We start from the raw sequence: 17,978 nt of genomic DNA on the forward strand, positions 1-17,978 counted from the left end.
GGGTAGGTGGGACAGGAACTACGACACCGGTGACGTTGAAAAAAGTAGGCAAAACCCATTGGCTGCCGAAAACATGTGACCTCTAATTTAAAAGAACAGCGACGCCCAGCTTCGCGTCATTCTGAGCTTGCAATTCACCGAGGACGGAGGTTTCCGTCCAGCTAGCTAGGGCTTAGATTCTGGGTAGGCAGGGACAGGCTAGGATAGGAAGGAGAAGACAACCAACAGCTCTTATAAGAGCTAAATTCCAGGGAGAAGCTTGTCAGTGTAACGTGGCACTGACGGGCTCAATCGCCGCAACCCAGCTTTCCGCGGATCCTGAATGGAATACACTGTCAGTCTATTCCCGTATACCCGATATATACCCCCGATACCCGTTCCAACGGTGTGCCCCCCCACCTTCACCCCAGAAATACCCTGCAAGTCCCCTAGCAATAGAATTGGGGCTATATACACCCACTATTTTTGCTACTGCCATATAGTGCCATTGTCTGACTGGGAATTCAAAGAATATATTGGGCTTACATATAACTTCAATTCCAGGGAGAAGCTTGTCAGTGTAACGTGGCACTGACGGGCTCAATCGCCGCAACCCAGCTTTCCCAGGATCCTGAATGGAATACACTGACAGTGTATTCCCGTATACCCGATATATACCCCCGATACCCGTTCCAACGGTGTGCCCCCCCACCTTCACCCCAGAAATACACTGCAAGTCCCCTAGCAATAGAATTGGGGCTATATACACCCACTATTTTTGCTACTGCCATATAGTGCCATTGTCTGACTGGGAATTCAAAGAATATATTGGGGTTATAAATACCCTCATTTCTTGCTACTGGTATATAGTGCCATTGTCTGACTGGTAATTCAAAGAATATATTGGGGTTACGTGCACCCACAATTTTTGCTACTGGTATATAGTGCCATTGTCTGACTGGGAATTCAAAGAATATATTGGGGTTACAAATACCCTCATTTCTTGCTACTGGTATATAGTTCCATTGTCTGACTGGGAATTCAAAGAATATATTGGGGTTACAAATACCCTCATTTCTTGCTACTGCCATATAGTGCCAGTTTCTGACTGGTAATTCAAAGAATATATTGGGGTTACAAATACCCTCATTTCTTGCTACTGCCATATAGTGCCAGTTTCTGACTGGTAATTCAAAGAATATATTGGGGTTACGTGCACCCACAATTTTTGCTACTGGTATATAGTGCCATTGTCTGACTGGGAATTCAAAGAATATATTGGGGTTACAAATACCCTCATTTCTTGCTACTGGTATATAGTTCCATTGTCTGACTGGGAATTCAAAGAATATATTGGGGTTACAAATACCCTCATTTCTTGCTACTGCCATATAGTGCCAGTTTCTGACTGGTAATTCAAAGAATATATTGGGGTTACAAATACCCTCATTTCTTGCTACTGCCATATAGTGCCAGTTTCTGACTGGTAATTCAAAGAATATATTGGGGTTACGTGCACCCACAATTTTTGCTACTGGTATATAGTGCCATTGTCTGACTGGGAATTCAAAGAATATATTGGGGTTACAAATACCCTCATTTCTTGCTACTGGTATATAGTGCCAGTTTCTGACTGGTAATTCAAAGAATATATTGGGGTTATAAATACCCTCATTTCTTGCTACTGCCATATAGTGCCATTGTCTGACTGGTAATTCAAAGAATATATTGGGGTTACGTGCACCCAAAATTTTTGCTACTGGTATATAGTGCCATTGTCTGACTGGGAATTCAAAGAATATATTGGGGTTACAAATACCCTCATTTCTTGCTACTGCCATATAGTGCCAGTTTCTGACTGGTAATTCAAAGAATATATTGGGGTTACGTGCACCCACAATTTTTACTACTGGTATACAGTGCCATTGTCTGACTGGGAATTCAAAGAATATATTGGGAATACAAATACCCTCATTTCTTGCTACTGCCATATAGTGCCAGTGTCTGACTAGGAATTCAAAGAATATATTGGGGTTACGTGCACCCACAATTTTTGCTACTGCTATATAGTGCCATTGTCTGACTGGGAATTCAAAGAATATATTGGGGTTATAAATACCCTCATTTCTTGCTACTGGTATATAGTGCCATTGTCTGACTGGGAATTCAAAGAATATATTGGGGTTACAAATATCCTCATTTCTTGCTACTGGTATATAGTGCCATTGTCTGACTGGGAATTCAAAGAATATATTGGGGTTACAAATATCCTCATTTCTTGCTACTGGTATATAGTGCCATTGTCTGACTGGGAATTCAAAGAATATATTGGGGTTATAAATACCCTCATTTCTTGCTACTGGTATATAGTGCCATTGTCTGACTGGGAATTCAAAGAATATATTGGGGTTATAAATACCCTCATTTCTTGCTACTGGTATATAGTGCCATTGTCTGACTGGGAATTCAAAGAATATATTGGGGTTACAAATACCCTCATTTCTTGCTACTGGTATATAGTGCCATTGTCTGACTGGGAATTCAAAGAATATATTGGGGTTACAAATACCCTCATTTCTTGCTACTGGTATATAGTGCCAGTTTCTGACTGGTAATTCAAAGAATATATTGGGGTTACAAATACCCTCATTTCTTGCTACTGCCATATAGTGCCAGTTTCTGACTGGTAATTCAAAGAATATATTGGGGTTACGTGCACCCAAAATTTTTGCTACTGGTATATAGTGCCATTGTCTGACTGGGAATTCAAAGAATATATTGGGGTTACAAATACCCTCATTTCTTGCTACTGCCATATAGTGCCAGTTTCTGACTGGTAATTCAAAGAATATATTGGGGTTACGTACACCCACAATTTTTGCTACTGGTATATAGTGCCATTGTCTGACTGGGAATTCAAAGAATATATTGGGATTATAAATACCCTCATTTCTTGATACTGGTATATAGTGCCATTGTCTGACTGGGAATTCAAAGAATATATTGGGGTTACAAATATCCTCATTTCTTGCTACTGGTATATAGTGCCATTGTCTGACTGGGAATTCAAAGAATATATTGGGGTTATAAATACCCTCATTTCTTGCTACTGCCATATAGTGCCATTGTCTGACTGGTAATTCAAAGAATATATTGGGGTTATAAATACCCTCATTTCTTGCTACTGGTATATAGTGCCATTGTCTGACTGGGAATTCAAAGAATATATTGGGGTTATAAATACCCTCATTTCTTGCTACTGGTATATAGTGCCATTGTCTGACTGGGAATTCAAAGAATATATTGGGGTTACAAATACCCTCATTTCTTGCTACTGCCATATAGTGCCAGTTTCTGACTGGTAATTCAAAGAATATATTGGGGTTACGTGCACCCACAATTTTTGCTACTGGTATATAGTGCCATTGTCTGACTGGTAATTCAAAGAATATATTGGGATTATAAATACCCTCATTTCTTGCTACTGGTATATAGTGCCATTGTCTGACTGGGAATTCAAAGAATATATTGGGGTTATAAATACCCTCATTTCTTGCTACTGGTATATAGTGCCATTGTCTGACTGGGAATTCAAAGAATATATTGGGGTTATAAATACCCTCATTTCTTGCTACTGGTATATAGTGCCATTGTCTGACTGGGAATTCAAAGAATATATTGGGGTTACAAATACCCTCATTTCTTGCTACTGCCATATAGTGCCAGTTTCTGACTGGTAATTCAAAGAATATATTGGGGTTACGTGCACCCACAATTTTTGCTACTGGTATATAGTGCCATTGTCTGACTGGGAATTCAAAGAATATATTGGGGTTACAAATACCCTCATTTCTTGCTACTGGTATATAGTGCCATTGTCTGACTGGGAATTCAAAGAATATATTGGGGTTTCGTGCACCCACAATTTTTGCTACTGGTATATAGTGCCAATTTCTAACTGGGAATTCAAAATGCGCAAGGCTCCCGGAAAGGGACGTGGACGAGGCCGTGGGCGAGGTCGGGGGAATGGTTCTGGGGAGCAAGGTAGCAGTGAAGCCACAGGGCGTCCCGTGCCTACTCCTGTGGGGCAGCAAGCATTGCGCCACTCCACAGTGCCAGGGTTGCTTGCCACATTAACTAAACTGCAGGGTACAAACCTTAGTAGGCCCGAGAACCAGGAACAGGTCTTGCAATGGCTGTCAGAGAACGCTTACAGCACATTGTCCAGCAGCCAGTCAGACTCTGCCTCCTCTCCTCCTATTACCCAACAGTCTTGTCCTCCTTCCTCCCAAAATTCCCAAGCTTCACAGAACAATAACCCCAACTGTCCCCGCTCCCCAGAGCTATTCTCCGCTCCTTTCATTGTCCCTCAACCTGCCTCTCCACGTCACGATTCCACGAACCTAACAGAGGAGCATCTGTGTCCAGATGCTCAAACACTAGAGCCTCCTCCATCTCCGTTCGATTTGGTGGTGGATGACCAGCAACCCACCCTCATCGACGATGATGTGACGCAGTTGCCGTCAGGGCATCCAGTTGACCGGCGCATTGTGCGGGAGGAGCAGATGAGACAGGAGTTGGAAGAGGAAGTGGTGGATGATGAGGACACTGACCCGACCTGGACAGGGGGGATGTCAAGCGGGGAAAGTAGTGTGGATGTTGAGGCAGGTGCAGCACCAAAAAGGGTAGCTAGAGGCAGAGGCAGAGGTCAGCAGCTTAGGCGAAGCCAGGCCACACCCGTAATCTCCCAAGATGTTCCAGTTCGTACCCAGCCCCGAAAAACTCCCACCTCGAGGGCACGTTTCTCGAAGGTGTGGAGTTTTTTCAAGGAATGCGCCGAGGACAGATATAGTGTTGTCTGCACAATTTGCCTCTCGAAATTGATTAGGGGCTCTGAGAAGAGCAACCTGTCCACCACTTCAATGCGCCGTCATTTGGAATCCAAGCACTGGAATCAGTGGCAGGCAGCAACGGCAGGACAAAGGCCGCCTGCCGTTCATGCCACTGCCACTGCCTCTGCCACTGCCTCTGCCTCTGCCACTGCCACTGCTGACTGTGCTGGCGATGCACTCCAGAGGACGAGCCAGGACACCACTTCATCTGCCTCCGCCACTTTGTTGACTTCTCCCTCATCCTCCCCTGTTCCTGTCTTATCTCCTTCTCCTGCACCATCAAAGGCACCATCAGGCGCTTCTTTACAACAACCCACCATCTCTCAGACATTGGAGCGGCGGCAGAAATACACTGCTAACCACCCACACGCGCAAGCCTTGAACGCCAACATCGCTAAACTGCTGGCCCAGGAGATGTTGGCGTTCCGGCTTGTTGAAACTCCCGCCTTCCTGGACCTGATGGCAACTGCGGCACCTCGCTATGCCGTCCCTAGCCGTCACTACTTCTCCCGGTGTGCCGTCCCCGCCTTGCACCAGCACGTGTCACTCAACATCAGGCGGGCCCTTAGTTCCACGCTTTGCACAAAGGTCCACTTGACCACCGACGCGTGGACAAGTGCATGCAGACAGGGACGCTACATTTCACTGACGGCACACTGGGTGAATGTAGTTGAGGCTGGGACTGCTTCCCAAACTGGCCCGGTGTACCTCGTCTCCCCGCCTAACATTCCTGGCAGGGACACGAGAAGAACACCCCCCTCCTCCTCCTCCTCTACCGCGGCGCATGTGCGCCCACTTTCGCAAGTCGACAGTAGCCGCTGCTAGCTTAAAATCTCTCCAGCAATGCCTGCATGTGCCACAACACCGGCTTTTGTGCGACGTCCCCACACGCTGGAACTCAACGTTTCAGATGTTGAATAGAGTGGTTGAGCAGCAGAGACCTTTGATGGAATACCAGCTACAAAACCCTAGGGTGCCACAAAGTCAGCTGCCTCAGTTTCACATCCATGAGTGGCCATGGATGAGAGTCCTTTGTGACATCCTACGGGTCTTTGAGGAGTCCACAAGGAGGGTGAGCTCTGAGGATGCGATGGTGAGCCTTACAATCCCGCTCTTGTGTGTTCTGAGAGAATCCCTGATTGACATCAGGGATAACTCAGATCACACAGAGGAGTTAGGGATAGCATCCGATCCGTCACAGCTGGAGAGTAGGTCCACACATCTGTCCGCTTCACTGCGTTTAATGGAGGAGGAGGAGGAGGAGGAGGAAGAAGAGTTGTCCGATGATGTGATGGTGATACAGGAGGCTTCCGGGCAACTTCGAATCGTCCCATTGTTGCAGCGCGGATGGGTAGACATGGAGGATGAGGAGGAAATGGAGATTGAACTTTCCGGTGGGGCCAGAGGAGTCATGCCAACTAACACTGTGGCAGACATGGCTGAGTTCATGTTGGGGTGCTTTACAACCGACAAGCGTATTGTCAAAATCATGGAGGACAACCAGTACTGGATCTTTGCTATCCTTGACCCCCGGTATAAAAACAACATCTCGTCTTTTATTCCGGTAGAGGGGAGGGCCAATCGCATCAATGCTTGCCACAGGCAATTGGTGCAGAATATGATGGAGATGTTTCCAGCATGTGACGTTGGCGGCAGGGAGGGCAGTTCCTCCAGTAGGCAACCAAGTTCTCACCGGTCCACACAAACGAGGGGCACACTGTCTAAGGTCTGGGACACCTTGATGGCACCCCCTCACCAAAGTGCCGCCACGGAGGGTCCTAGTGTCACCAGGCGTGAGAAGTATAGGCGCATGTTGCGGGAATACCTTTCCGACCACAGCCCTGTCCTCTCCGACCCCTCTGCGCCCTACACGTATTGGGTGTCGAAGTTGGACCTGTGGCTTGAACTTGCCCTATATGCCTTGGAGGTGCTGTCCTGTCCTGCCGCCAGCGTCCTATCTGAGAGGGTGTTCAGTGCAGCCGGTGGCATCATCACTGACAAGCGCACCCGTCTGTCAGCTGAGAGTGCCGACCGGCTCACTTTGATAAAAATGAACCACCACTGGATAGAGCCTTCATTTTTGTGTCCACCTGTGTAAAGCACCCCAACATGAAACTCCATGTCTGTACTCAACCTCTCCAATTCCTCCGCATCCTCATACTCATCCACCATAAGCGTTGCACAATTCTGCTAATACTAGGCTCCCTCCACCCTGATTTCCCCCAACTCTGCTGGTTAGAGGCTCCCTCCACCCTGATTTCCACCAACTCTGCTGGTTAGAGGCTCCCTCCACCCTGTTTTCCCACAACTCTGCTGGTTAGAGGCTCCCTCCACCCTGCTTTCCCACAACTCTGCTGGTTAGAGGCTCCCTCCACCCTGCTTTCCCACAACTCTGCTGGTTAGAGGCTCCCTCCACCCAGCTTTCCCACAACTCTGCTGGTTAGAGGCTCCCTCCACCCTGATTTCCACCAACTCTGCTGGTTAGAGGCTCCCTCCACCCTGCTTTCCCACAACTCTGCTGGTTAGAGGCTCCCTCCACCATGAATTGGTCCAAACTGGGCTGTTTAGAGGCTCCCTCCACCATGAATTGGTCCAAACTGGGGTTTTTAGAGGCTCCCTCCACCATGAATTGGTCCAAACTGGGCTGTTTAGAGGCTCCCTCCACCATGAATTGGTCCAAACTGGGGTTTTTAGAGGCTCCCTCCACCATGAATTGGTCCAAACTGGGCTGGTTAGAGGCTCCCTCCACCATGAATTTGCCCAAACTGGGCTGTTTAGAGGCTCCCTCCACCATGAATTTGCCCAAACTGGGCTGTTTAGAGGCTCCCTCCACCATGAATTGGTCCAAACTGGGGTTTTTAGAGGCTCCCTCCACCATGAATTGGTCCAAACTGGGCTGTTTAGAGGCTCCCTCCACCATGAATTGGTCCAAACTGGGGTTTTTAGAGGCTCCCTCCACCATGAATTGATCCAAACTGGACTGGTTAGAGGCTCCCTCCACCATGAATTTGCCCAAACAGGGCTGTTTAGAGGCTCCCTCCACCATGAATTGGTCCAAACTGGGCTGTTTAGAGGCTCCCTCCACCATGAATTGGTCCAAACTGGGGTTTTTAGAGGCTCCCTCCACCATGAATTGGTCCAAACTGGGCTGTTTAGAGGCTCCCTCCACCATGAATTGGTCCAAACTGGGGTTTTTAGAGGCTCCCTCCACCATGAATTGGTCCAAACTGGGGGTTTTTAGAGGCTCCCTCCACCATGAATTTGCCCAAACTGGGCTGTTTAGAGGCTCCCTCCATCATGAATTTGCCCAAACTGGGCTGTTTAGAGGCTCCCTCCACCATGAATTGGTCCAAACTGGGGTTTTTAGAGGCTCCCTCCACCATGAATTGGTCCAAACTGGGCTGTTTAGAGGCTCCCTCCACCATGAATTGGTCCAAACTGGGGTTTTTAGAGGCTCCCTCCACCATGAATTGGTCCAAACTGGGCTGGTTAGAGGCTCCCTCCACCATGAATTTGCCCAAACTGGGGTTTTTAGAGGCTCCCTCCACCATGAATTGGTCCAAACTGGGGTTTTTAGAGGCTCCCTCCACCATGAATTGGTCCAAACTGGGGTTTTTAGAGGCTCCCTCCACCATGAATTGGTCCAAACTGGGCTGTTTATAGGCTCCCTCCACCATGAATTGGTCCAAACTGGGTTTTTTAGAGGCTCCCTCCACCATGAATTGGTCCAAACTGGGCTGGCTAGAGGCTCCCTCCACCATGAATTTGCCCAAACTGGGCTGTTTAGAGGCTCCCTCCACCATGAATTTGCCCAAACTGGGCTGTTTAGAGGCTCCCTCCACCATGAATTGGTCCAAACTGGGGTTTTTAGAGGCTCCCTCCACCATGAATTGGTCCAAACTGGGCTGTTTAGAGGCTCCCTCCACCATGAATTTGCCCAAACTGAGCTGTTTAGAGGCTCCCTCCACCATGAATTGGTCCAAACTGGGGTTTTTAGAGGCTCCCTCCACCATGAATTGGTCCAAACTGGGGGTTTTTAGAGGCTCCCTCCACCATGAATTTGCCCAAACTGGGCTATTTAGAGGCTCCCTCCATCATGAATTGGTCCAAACTGGGGTTTTTAGAGGCTCCCTCCACCATGAATTGGTCCAAACTGGGGTTTTTAGAGGCTCCCTCCACCATGAATTGGTCCAAACTGGGGTTTTTAGAGGCTCCCTCCACCATGAATTGGTCCAAACTGGGGTTTTTAGAGGCTCCCTCCACCATGAATTTGCCCAAACTGGGCTGTTTAGAGGCTCCCTCCACCATGAATTTGCCCAAACTGGGCTGTTTAGAGGCTCCCTCCACCATGAATTGGTCCAAACTGGGGTTTTTAGAGGCTCCCTCCACCATGAATTGGTCCAAACTGGGGGTTTTTAGAGGCTCCCTCCACCATGAATTTGCCCAAACTGGGCTGTTTAGAGACTCCCTCCATCATGAATTGGTCCAAACTGGGGTTTTTAGAGGCTCCCTCCACCATGAATTGGTCCAAACTGGGCTGGTTAGAGGCTCCCTCCACCATGAATTTGCCCAAACTCTGCTGGTTAGAGGCTCAATCCACCCTGATTTTCAAAACAAATGTTGGTGCCAACCTCAACTTACTACAAGGGCCAAATTCACTGCTGGTGACAAGCTCTCCTCACTGCAAGTGCCAAATACACATGTTTCAAGGTGTTTTCCTACTGTCAGAGAGGTGGTATTGAGTGTGTAAAGTGTGTAGTTGTTAGGCTGTGATGTTGGGGTAATAGAGGGTCTTTGGTGTGTTAGATGCCCCCAGACATGCTTTCCCTGCTGTCCCAGTGTCATTCCAGAGGTGTTGGCATCATTTCCTGGGGTGTCATAGTGGACTTGGTGACCCTCCAGACACGGATTTGGGTTTCCCCCTTAACGAGTATCTGTTCCCCATAGACTATAATGGGGTTCGAAACCCGTTCGAACACACGAACATTGAGCGGCTGTTCGAATCGAATTTCGAACCTCGAACATTTTAGTGTTCGCTCATCTCTACTTTTAGACTATTCAGATGGAATCTATTTTACATAAACGTGTCCGGCATGATATGCTGTTGTCCCAATATAATATGGTTCTCCTACTCAATATTCTTACAGGTCTGCTATTTCACACCTTAGTTCTCCCCCTTTTCATCCTCCTGCTGCATGTTACTAATGACTGCAGCATTTAGTTTGTGTGACAATACCTGGTTATTGGTGATATTTACCTTCGCTCATGTATTTTTGGTATATATATAAAAGGGGCGCTCTATTTAGTGGGATAATTGTTCCTGGATACGTCCCAATAACACTCAAAAGGAAGGATAGAAGAAAAAGAAAAAAAGAAAAAAAAATATTTATTTTTTTTTTGAGTTTTTTTTGTTTTTTTTCTATATGTATGTGGATCTATTGATCCAGGCTTGGTAGCGCTTTAGAATATGGGGACCGTTCACATGCATAGACGCAGGTACAGTATATTGGTAGCGTGCTGACTGTGAAAAGGTTCGGCACGATGTAGAATGTAATGCGCATGTGTGAAGAAACAGAACGGTATAATCCTCTGCGCTTGGACTGAAGTTCAGCCTAGTGGGTGGTACATTGTAATGCATGAGGGAGATGTGCCCCACGTGGGCTAGGGGAGTGACATGGAAGAGGTGTGTTTTCAGCATGATGGAGATTGGATCACAACAGCCTGGAGGGCGGAGTAGGAGGTTTAAAAGATCTGTGTGGAGCAGGGCAACTCACCGCTGAATCTTTGAGCGGCGGTCCTGCCAGCGGTCAGCACACCACACCGCTATCATGTGTTACAGTGTTAGGGTGCATTCACACTGAGTAAACGCTAGCTTATTCTGAACGTAAAACACGTTCAGAATAAGCGGCGTCTAAAGCAGCTCCATTCATTTCTATGGGAGCGGGGATACGAGCGCTCCCCATAGAAATGAATGGGCTGCTTCTTTCACTCCGTGCAGTCCCATTGAAGTGAATGGGGAGTGCCGGCGTGTACGCTCCGGCATGAGCAGAGCTTGCCGTATACGCCGGCACTCCCCATTCACTTCAATGGGACTGCACGGAGTGAAAGAAGCAGCCCATTCATTTCTATGGGGAGCGCTCGTATCCCCGCTCCCATAGAAATGAATGGAGCTGCTTTAGACGCCGCTTATTCTGAACGTGTTTCACCATGAGGTCTTCCTCTTTCTCTTCTGTTTTTCCTTAGCTGCCATGGACTCCTAGTATATCTTCTCTTCTCAGCTTATCTGTGTCTACGTCTGTAACATATTACTCTGTATTATCCTGTATCTGTATTACTATGCTGCTGTAACACGCTGAAATTTCCCCAAGGTGGGACTATTAAAGGATTATCTTATCTTATGTCTCTTATACCTACAGAAACACTTAGTGTCCCTATACTGTAGGTATAATAGAAGCAAAAAGTCCACAGAGGAAACCTCTGTGGAGTTTCTGCAAAAAGTGCCGCAGGAGAAACTGATGCATTGCCGCCAATCGCCTTTCCCTTTTTGTGTCCCCCGGTGAAGAGCTATCGTGCTGGTACCGTAGCTCTTCACTGTCAGAAGGGCGTTTCTGACAGTCAGTCAGGAACTCTCTTCTTCACAGCAACGTCTATCGCTAGATGGTAAGCAATGCCCCCTCTCACAGTACAGCGCAATAGACGCCCTTCTGACACTGAATCGCTACGGTAATGGCAACGATAGCTCTTCACCAGGGACACAGAACGGGAAAGTTGATTAGTTTCAGCTATCACATGAGGTGCAGGACTCCCATCAAGGAGGCGCCGGCACAAGACTAAATGGACACTGGCAGCAGACAATGGAGCAACGGGGACAGGTGAAGGCGCTTTTTATTTATTTTACACCTCCCGCCCAGCACATGGGCTGCTCCAATTTCTGGACAAATCTTTAAAGGATTTATCCATCTTTATAATATTGATGGTCTGTCCTTAGGATAGGCCATCAATATTACATCTGTGCTGATACAACAGCCAGGACCTCTGCAGATCAGCTCTTCCAGGACAGCGTGGCTACAGGTAATGGTAACATTTCTAGGAGCTGCGCTGTTCGCTTTACATACAGTGTGCAGAAGTAGATTTAGATAGTGCGTTGTTGCACATAGTATTATGTTTAGCCGCCCTGTCTCAGTATCGCTGGTCTGCAGGGGTCCTGATGGTGGGCCCCTAGAAACAATTCCACTGGTGGATCCTAGACACCCCAGTCCGACCTTGCTAAGGGTACATTCACCTGAAGGAGATTTTAGGTTGAAATGCGCTCCTCATGAATGGCAAGCACATGGCTGCCTGCAAGTTTCACTCAGCTGAATGGTACAATAACAAAAACTGCTTCAATGTGTCTACCAGGTGAATATACTTCTATCTTCTGTGAAAACAAACTGATCTCCCATTAGATGTGTCTCCAAAGAATCTGACCCTAAAATCATGAACCTCATCACATTCATGGACCCCTGACCCCCAAAGCTACTTCCTACAACCTCCCACCCGTGATGTCATAATTTCCTTTTGTGAGAAATATAGGGCTGTTGATGAGCAAGATCTCCGATGGTCCGGTGTCCCAATGCCTGACTGGACTTATGAACTACCTATATATTGGCATGTGGATTGAAATTTCCATACAAATTAGAGTTACACATAACACAATATATACACATTTTATCACATTGAATGTCACCTCTTTATCCTAAACTACAGTTGTGAGAACCCACAGTAGAAGGTTCACAACACACTTGTATCCGCTATGAACGAAGGAGATCCTTGGAGGTCCATGAACCTAGCCTCATCCTCTCTTCATACAACCTCCTCCAAGATTTCTCCTGCATACCCCCTACACTCTGGAAATCACCACCACTGACATATAAGACTGCCCTCCCCCACCCCATCCTCCAAGAGGACCCTGAAGAATCACCTACAACTTTCAATAACCCTGAGGCCACCCCACCACCATCTGAACAGGGTCTACCCGCAACTATTGTCTCCACCTCTCTTCCCTTGTACATTATAAGTAGAGATGAGCGAACACTAAAGTGTCCGAGGTTCGAAATCCGATTCGAACAGCCGCACACTGTTCGACTGTTCGAACGGATTTCGAACCCCATTATAGTCTATGGGGGGGAAATGCTCATTTCAGGGGTAGGCAACATTCGATAAAAGCACACTTACCAAGTCCATGAGTGACGGTCGGGCTGGATTCTGCTTGAAGTCTTCTCCCGGCGCAGGGTCCCTGCGTCCTCTTCCAGGTGGAATTCACTTTGCCTAGGCATCCGGCCTAGACAGAGCCGACTTCGCATGCGTGTGTATGCGCGTGCATGCCCGTGCATGCGCAGTCAGCTCTGCCTAGGCCAGATGCCTAGGCAGAGTGAATTCCACCTGGAAGAAGACGCAGGGACGCAGCGCGGAGAAGACTTCGGAAAGGTAAGAGAAGAACCAGCGTTGATTGGCAGAATGTATAGCATTCTGCCAATCAATGCTGGTTCTGCTTCGAACATTAAACTTCGAACAGCTAGTAGTGTTCGATTAAGTACGAGTATTTCGAATACCGTAGTATTCGATCGAACACTACTTGCTCATCTCTAATTATAAACCCTTGCAGGCAGGGTCCAGTTGGTAAATAGGTATCCCAACAAATCCCCTGCCATATTAGGAGACACCAATATTATACATTTTGAGGACCCCGATACAGATGTTACAGGAGCTAAGGACCAAGTCACACTTCTGTATGTCCATAGTTGAGAATTTGGAAAAAGATAGAAAACTTTGGGTTACACTTTATGATCTAAACGTTATATTGACGACATCCATGTCTCATATTCATCTGATTCAGATTTTCTTTTTTTCCCCTTAGTTTTAAGCAGACAGTGGTAAAATATAACAAAGACAAGTTCAACGTTACTGTGACATTACGGAACAACTGGGACAGCGCCTATAACCCTACTGTCACAATGAAGTACTCCCCGAATATTATACTAGCTGGAATAGAGGTAAACGACATAGATGGCATTTCATAGTAGAAGTCAATCAAGTCCATTAGAAAGTTTGTTCTGTGTGACCAAAAAAATGCTCTATTTTTTATGTTAAACAAGTTTTTGTACTGTGTTAGCCAGTGGTTATGAAATATAAAAAAAAAAAAAAAACTTGCAAATCTTCAGTAGGTGATACCTTTTTTTTTTTTAATGGCTAACTCATAATGATGACAGAATATGACGTTTCGAAGCTTACTCTGGGCTTCTTCCTCAGATATATCTAAAAACACTCTCTGTAGGCTGCATATTTATGTATAACTGGACACAGGGATAGGATTACAGGAGGGAGGGGGGAAGAGGCTTATTACTATATACTGTACATATAAAAACTTATATAAATATAAGTAAATATAAATATAAAAATCTTTATGGCTGTCTTAGTTCAGTGATTTGTATAGAATGACATGAAACCATGTGATGCATTCATTCCATTGTCCAGAGTCTTAAATAGGGTCATGCACTTGTATTCATAAATCAGTCGCTGTTTTCTTGATTTAAAATCCCCTCTTAAAATCAACATTTTCATGTCACTGGTGATATTATGATCTTCCTGGCAGAAATGTTTCGGCACGGGAAGGTCTATTCTCTGTTGTTTAATTGTATACTGATCTTGAGATGGACTGCAGGAGACTTCTATCAGAAGTTAGGAGGGTACTATTTTTATGGGGATTGCCATCTCTGCAGTTGTATGGCGTGTTACAGGTCAGGAAGAGGTTTCATATTTTTCCCAATATATGGCAGATTACATGTGTCTATAGAAGTCTATGGAGAGGGGAGGGTGAGGCATGAGCAGTAGCTAAGGGATACAGAATCAGAAACAGGGGCTTAGTCTGATGCAGAAGCTAAGTATGAAGCAAAAATGAATGAAATGTTAATACTCATTGGGGTTTTTTTTTTCAGGGGGGGGTTCTTAAAGAAGATTTTCCATCTATTCCTAATCTCTTTCTGTTAATCACAGGATAAACCAAAAGTAAGCTGTGAGTCTGATACAGAATTTGCATGTAAAGTTGGATATCCTTTCCTAAGGCGCGCTGAATCGGTAGGTTATAGACTATCACAGTCTACTGTGTATGAAGGCAAATGCATTGGTGCCATCGTTGACTGGTGGGGAGGTGATAGACTCATGAGTACAGTGGACTCATGGATCTACACAGTACAATGATTTTTTTTTGGTATAATAGCCTGTCATAAAAATATGTAGTAGTTGACACCACAACATAACCTGATGGACCCCATTATAAGCCAATGGGGTCTGTCGGTGCTGTCGGTGTCCATCTTGAGATTCATCCAACACTGCCTTTGGTTTACATTTTTATCAGAGACTACTATGTACAGTAGATGTGAGCAGAGCGTTAGGTATACTTATTTTTGCATTGCCTATATAGAATAGAATATCCATCAATTAATTAATATTACCAAGAAAATTAATTAATTAATATTACCAAGAAATTTTCCAAAAAGATAGTTACATGTCTGACCCATAGAGAACAACAGGATATTTCAAGGTGTGTTATTTCAACATACTTTTTCTGACCAAATTTTTTCCAAAAAGTTTCCAAGGGCCGGATCTATAGTTGTGTTATAACATCTTATTGGATAGTGGATTGACTCGGTCTCATATAGCTATAATACGATGACTTTTTTTCTTTCTCCATTTGAAGATCACATTCACGGTAACTTTCCAGTTCAATATCTCGCACCTTCTGGATAAAGTGTCCATATCTATCAATGCAGTAAGGTATGGTATAAATAATCCTTATTTTAATAACCTTTACTGGGACCCATGCAGTATAATGAACCCTTTACTGACCCCCCCCCCCCCCTATACATACATCCACTGTATTGGCCCCCATACAGTGTACAATATACTCTATGGGGGTCAGTATAGGGGCAATATATTGTCCCACACAAGAGTATTTCCCTCTTTACTGCCCCCGTTTATTGTTCCCTATACAATATATTGCCCCCTTTATTGGACCCCACACAGGATACTGACCCTTTATTGGTCCCCACACACTATACAACCCCCCACACAATATATTGCACACATTGTCTCCACAGAGTGACATCACACCGCTACCTACTAGATTATTCCAGCAAGTAATGGTCGATATTCACTTACCCATCCCCACTACTGTTCATAACTACTTCCACTTTGGCTTTAGACCGTTGTTGCATATTACATCCCCACAGGTCATAATGTGTGCCCCCCCCCCATACTGCACCCCTGTATATGAAAGCTTAGTGTGTGGTTTGACAAATTAGATACTATTGGGTTAATTGGACTAGAGTAAGCATACAGTAAGCCGTAATTCACACAGTAGTATCAAGATAATGGATATGAATGCAGCTCTGTTGTTTCCTTACAGTGATAGTGAAGAGAAGAATTTGGACGATAACAGAAAAAACATCAAATTTTCAGTTAAATACGAGACTTGGATGACATTTACTGGGTATGTACTGAATATCTATCTATCTATCTATCTATCTATCTATCTATCTATCTATCTATCTATCATCTATCTATCTATCATCTATCTATCTATCTATCTAATATCTATCTATCTATCATCTATCTATCTATCTATCTATCTATCTATCTATCTAATATCTATCTATCTATCTAATATCTATCTATCTATCTAATATCTATCTATCTATCTCCTATCTATCTATCTATCTAATATCTATCTATCATCTATCCATCTATCTAATATCTATCTATCTATCTATCTATCTATCTATCATCTATCTATCTCCTATCTATCTATCTATCTATCTATCTATCTATCTATCTATCTATCTATCTGATATCTATCTATCTCATATCTATCTTTATCTATCTATCTATCTATCTATCTATCTATCTATCTATCTATCTATCTACATAGAAGAAAATTCAGACAGTACCTCCCAATGTGAACAGATGCAAGCTACCATGGCAAAATACATAAAAACAGAAAAATATAGCAGCACTCTGACACAGCACAAAGGAACAAAGAAAAACTATAAAAATACTATAAACTAAATATATAAATAAATCTGAGGTTCTTCGTTGTACATATTGGATCAAACAGTAGGAAGCCCTGTACCTGCCCCGACAGAGAACCCATTTCCCCAAGGCCATTTAAGTTGAGTATTCTCTGGATCTTACTTCCCTTGTGTTCACACTGTAGACCTATTCTGGTCCAGGAGAGGTATGTCATTGCCCTGTGTTCATACTGCAGACCCATACTTGGGTCCGGGAGAGGTATTAGTGTAGGGTCTTATCTTAATGAGGTCGCCTTGTCGGGGCAGGTATAGGGCTTCCTACTGTTTGATCCAATATGTACAACGAAGAACCTCAAATTTATTTATTTATATATTTAGTTTATAGTATTATTATGACTGCAGGTCACTGCGCTAATTGAGAGAAGAAAGTGTGGAGAAATATATAACATACAGTAAATAACTGCGCGAATATAGCTGATTAATATCGGCACGATCCCGGGGCACTTTATGTATCTGTGCAAACGGAGAATGAGACGGGAGAATGAGACGGTTATGCTCTACCCATCCTTACCTTTTAGTGCTGGCAGCATTGGGTGGGTTTATGTAACACATGTGATAGTGAGCAATTTATTGCGGATCACTGTGATCCTGTATAACTCTATAACTGTCTGCAGATCCGAACTTGTCAGAATACAAGATATTCGGGGGGTGGTATCCATACCCCAGGTCTGACATAGCAATTCCCAACATACCAGGGTGGAGTATCTAGCAGTCTCCGCTTATTAGAGGGTTAATCATTGGGTTACATTGTTACACAGCAGCGTGCCAGATTATTGTGCAGGCTTTCCTGTTTTATACTAACCCTCTTTATCCCTCACACAGGGATACATTTCTTGATACACCATATACCAGGGAGACCACAGGAATGAATAGAATAGGTGGCAATTGGTGTAGTTCAATGTATTGAGGACTAGTGCATCCCTTAATATATCTCTCACTGCACAATATCAGTGGCTAGTTAAGAGAGGACATAACTGCTGGG

General features: G+C 44.9%; 1 protein-coding gene across 1 annotated transcript in view; it reads left to right on the forward strand.

Annotated features, from left to right (window-relative positions):
- ITGA1 (integrin subunit alpha 1) overlaps positions 1-17,978 on the forward strand; it is an 81,251-nt gene that overhangs the window by 50,680 nt on the left and 12,593 nt on the right. Inside the window, exons 19-22 of the mRNA XM_075268598.1 lie at positions 13,768-13,903; positions 14,904-14,984; positions 15,607-15,683; positions 16,315-16,398. Of these exons, the coding sequence (XP_075124699.1) occupies positions 13,768-13,903; positions 14,904-14,984; positions 15,607-15,683; positions 16,315-16,398 (378 nt within the window). The remainder of the gene's footprint in view (positions 1-13,767; positions 13,904-14,903; positions 14,985-15,606; positions 15,684-16,314; positions 16,399-17,978) is intronic.

This window comes from Leptodactylus fuscus, chromosome 1 (genome assembly GCF_031893055.1).
Source record: "Leptodactylus fuscus isolate aLepFus1 chromosome 1, aLepFus1.hap2, whole genome shotgun sequence".
Lineage (NCBI taxonomy): Eukaryota > Metazoa > Chordata > Amphibia > Anura > Leptodactylidae > Leptodactylus > Leptodactylus fuscus.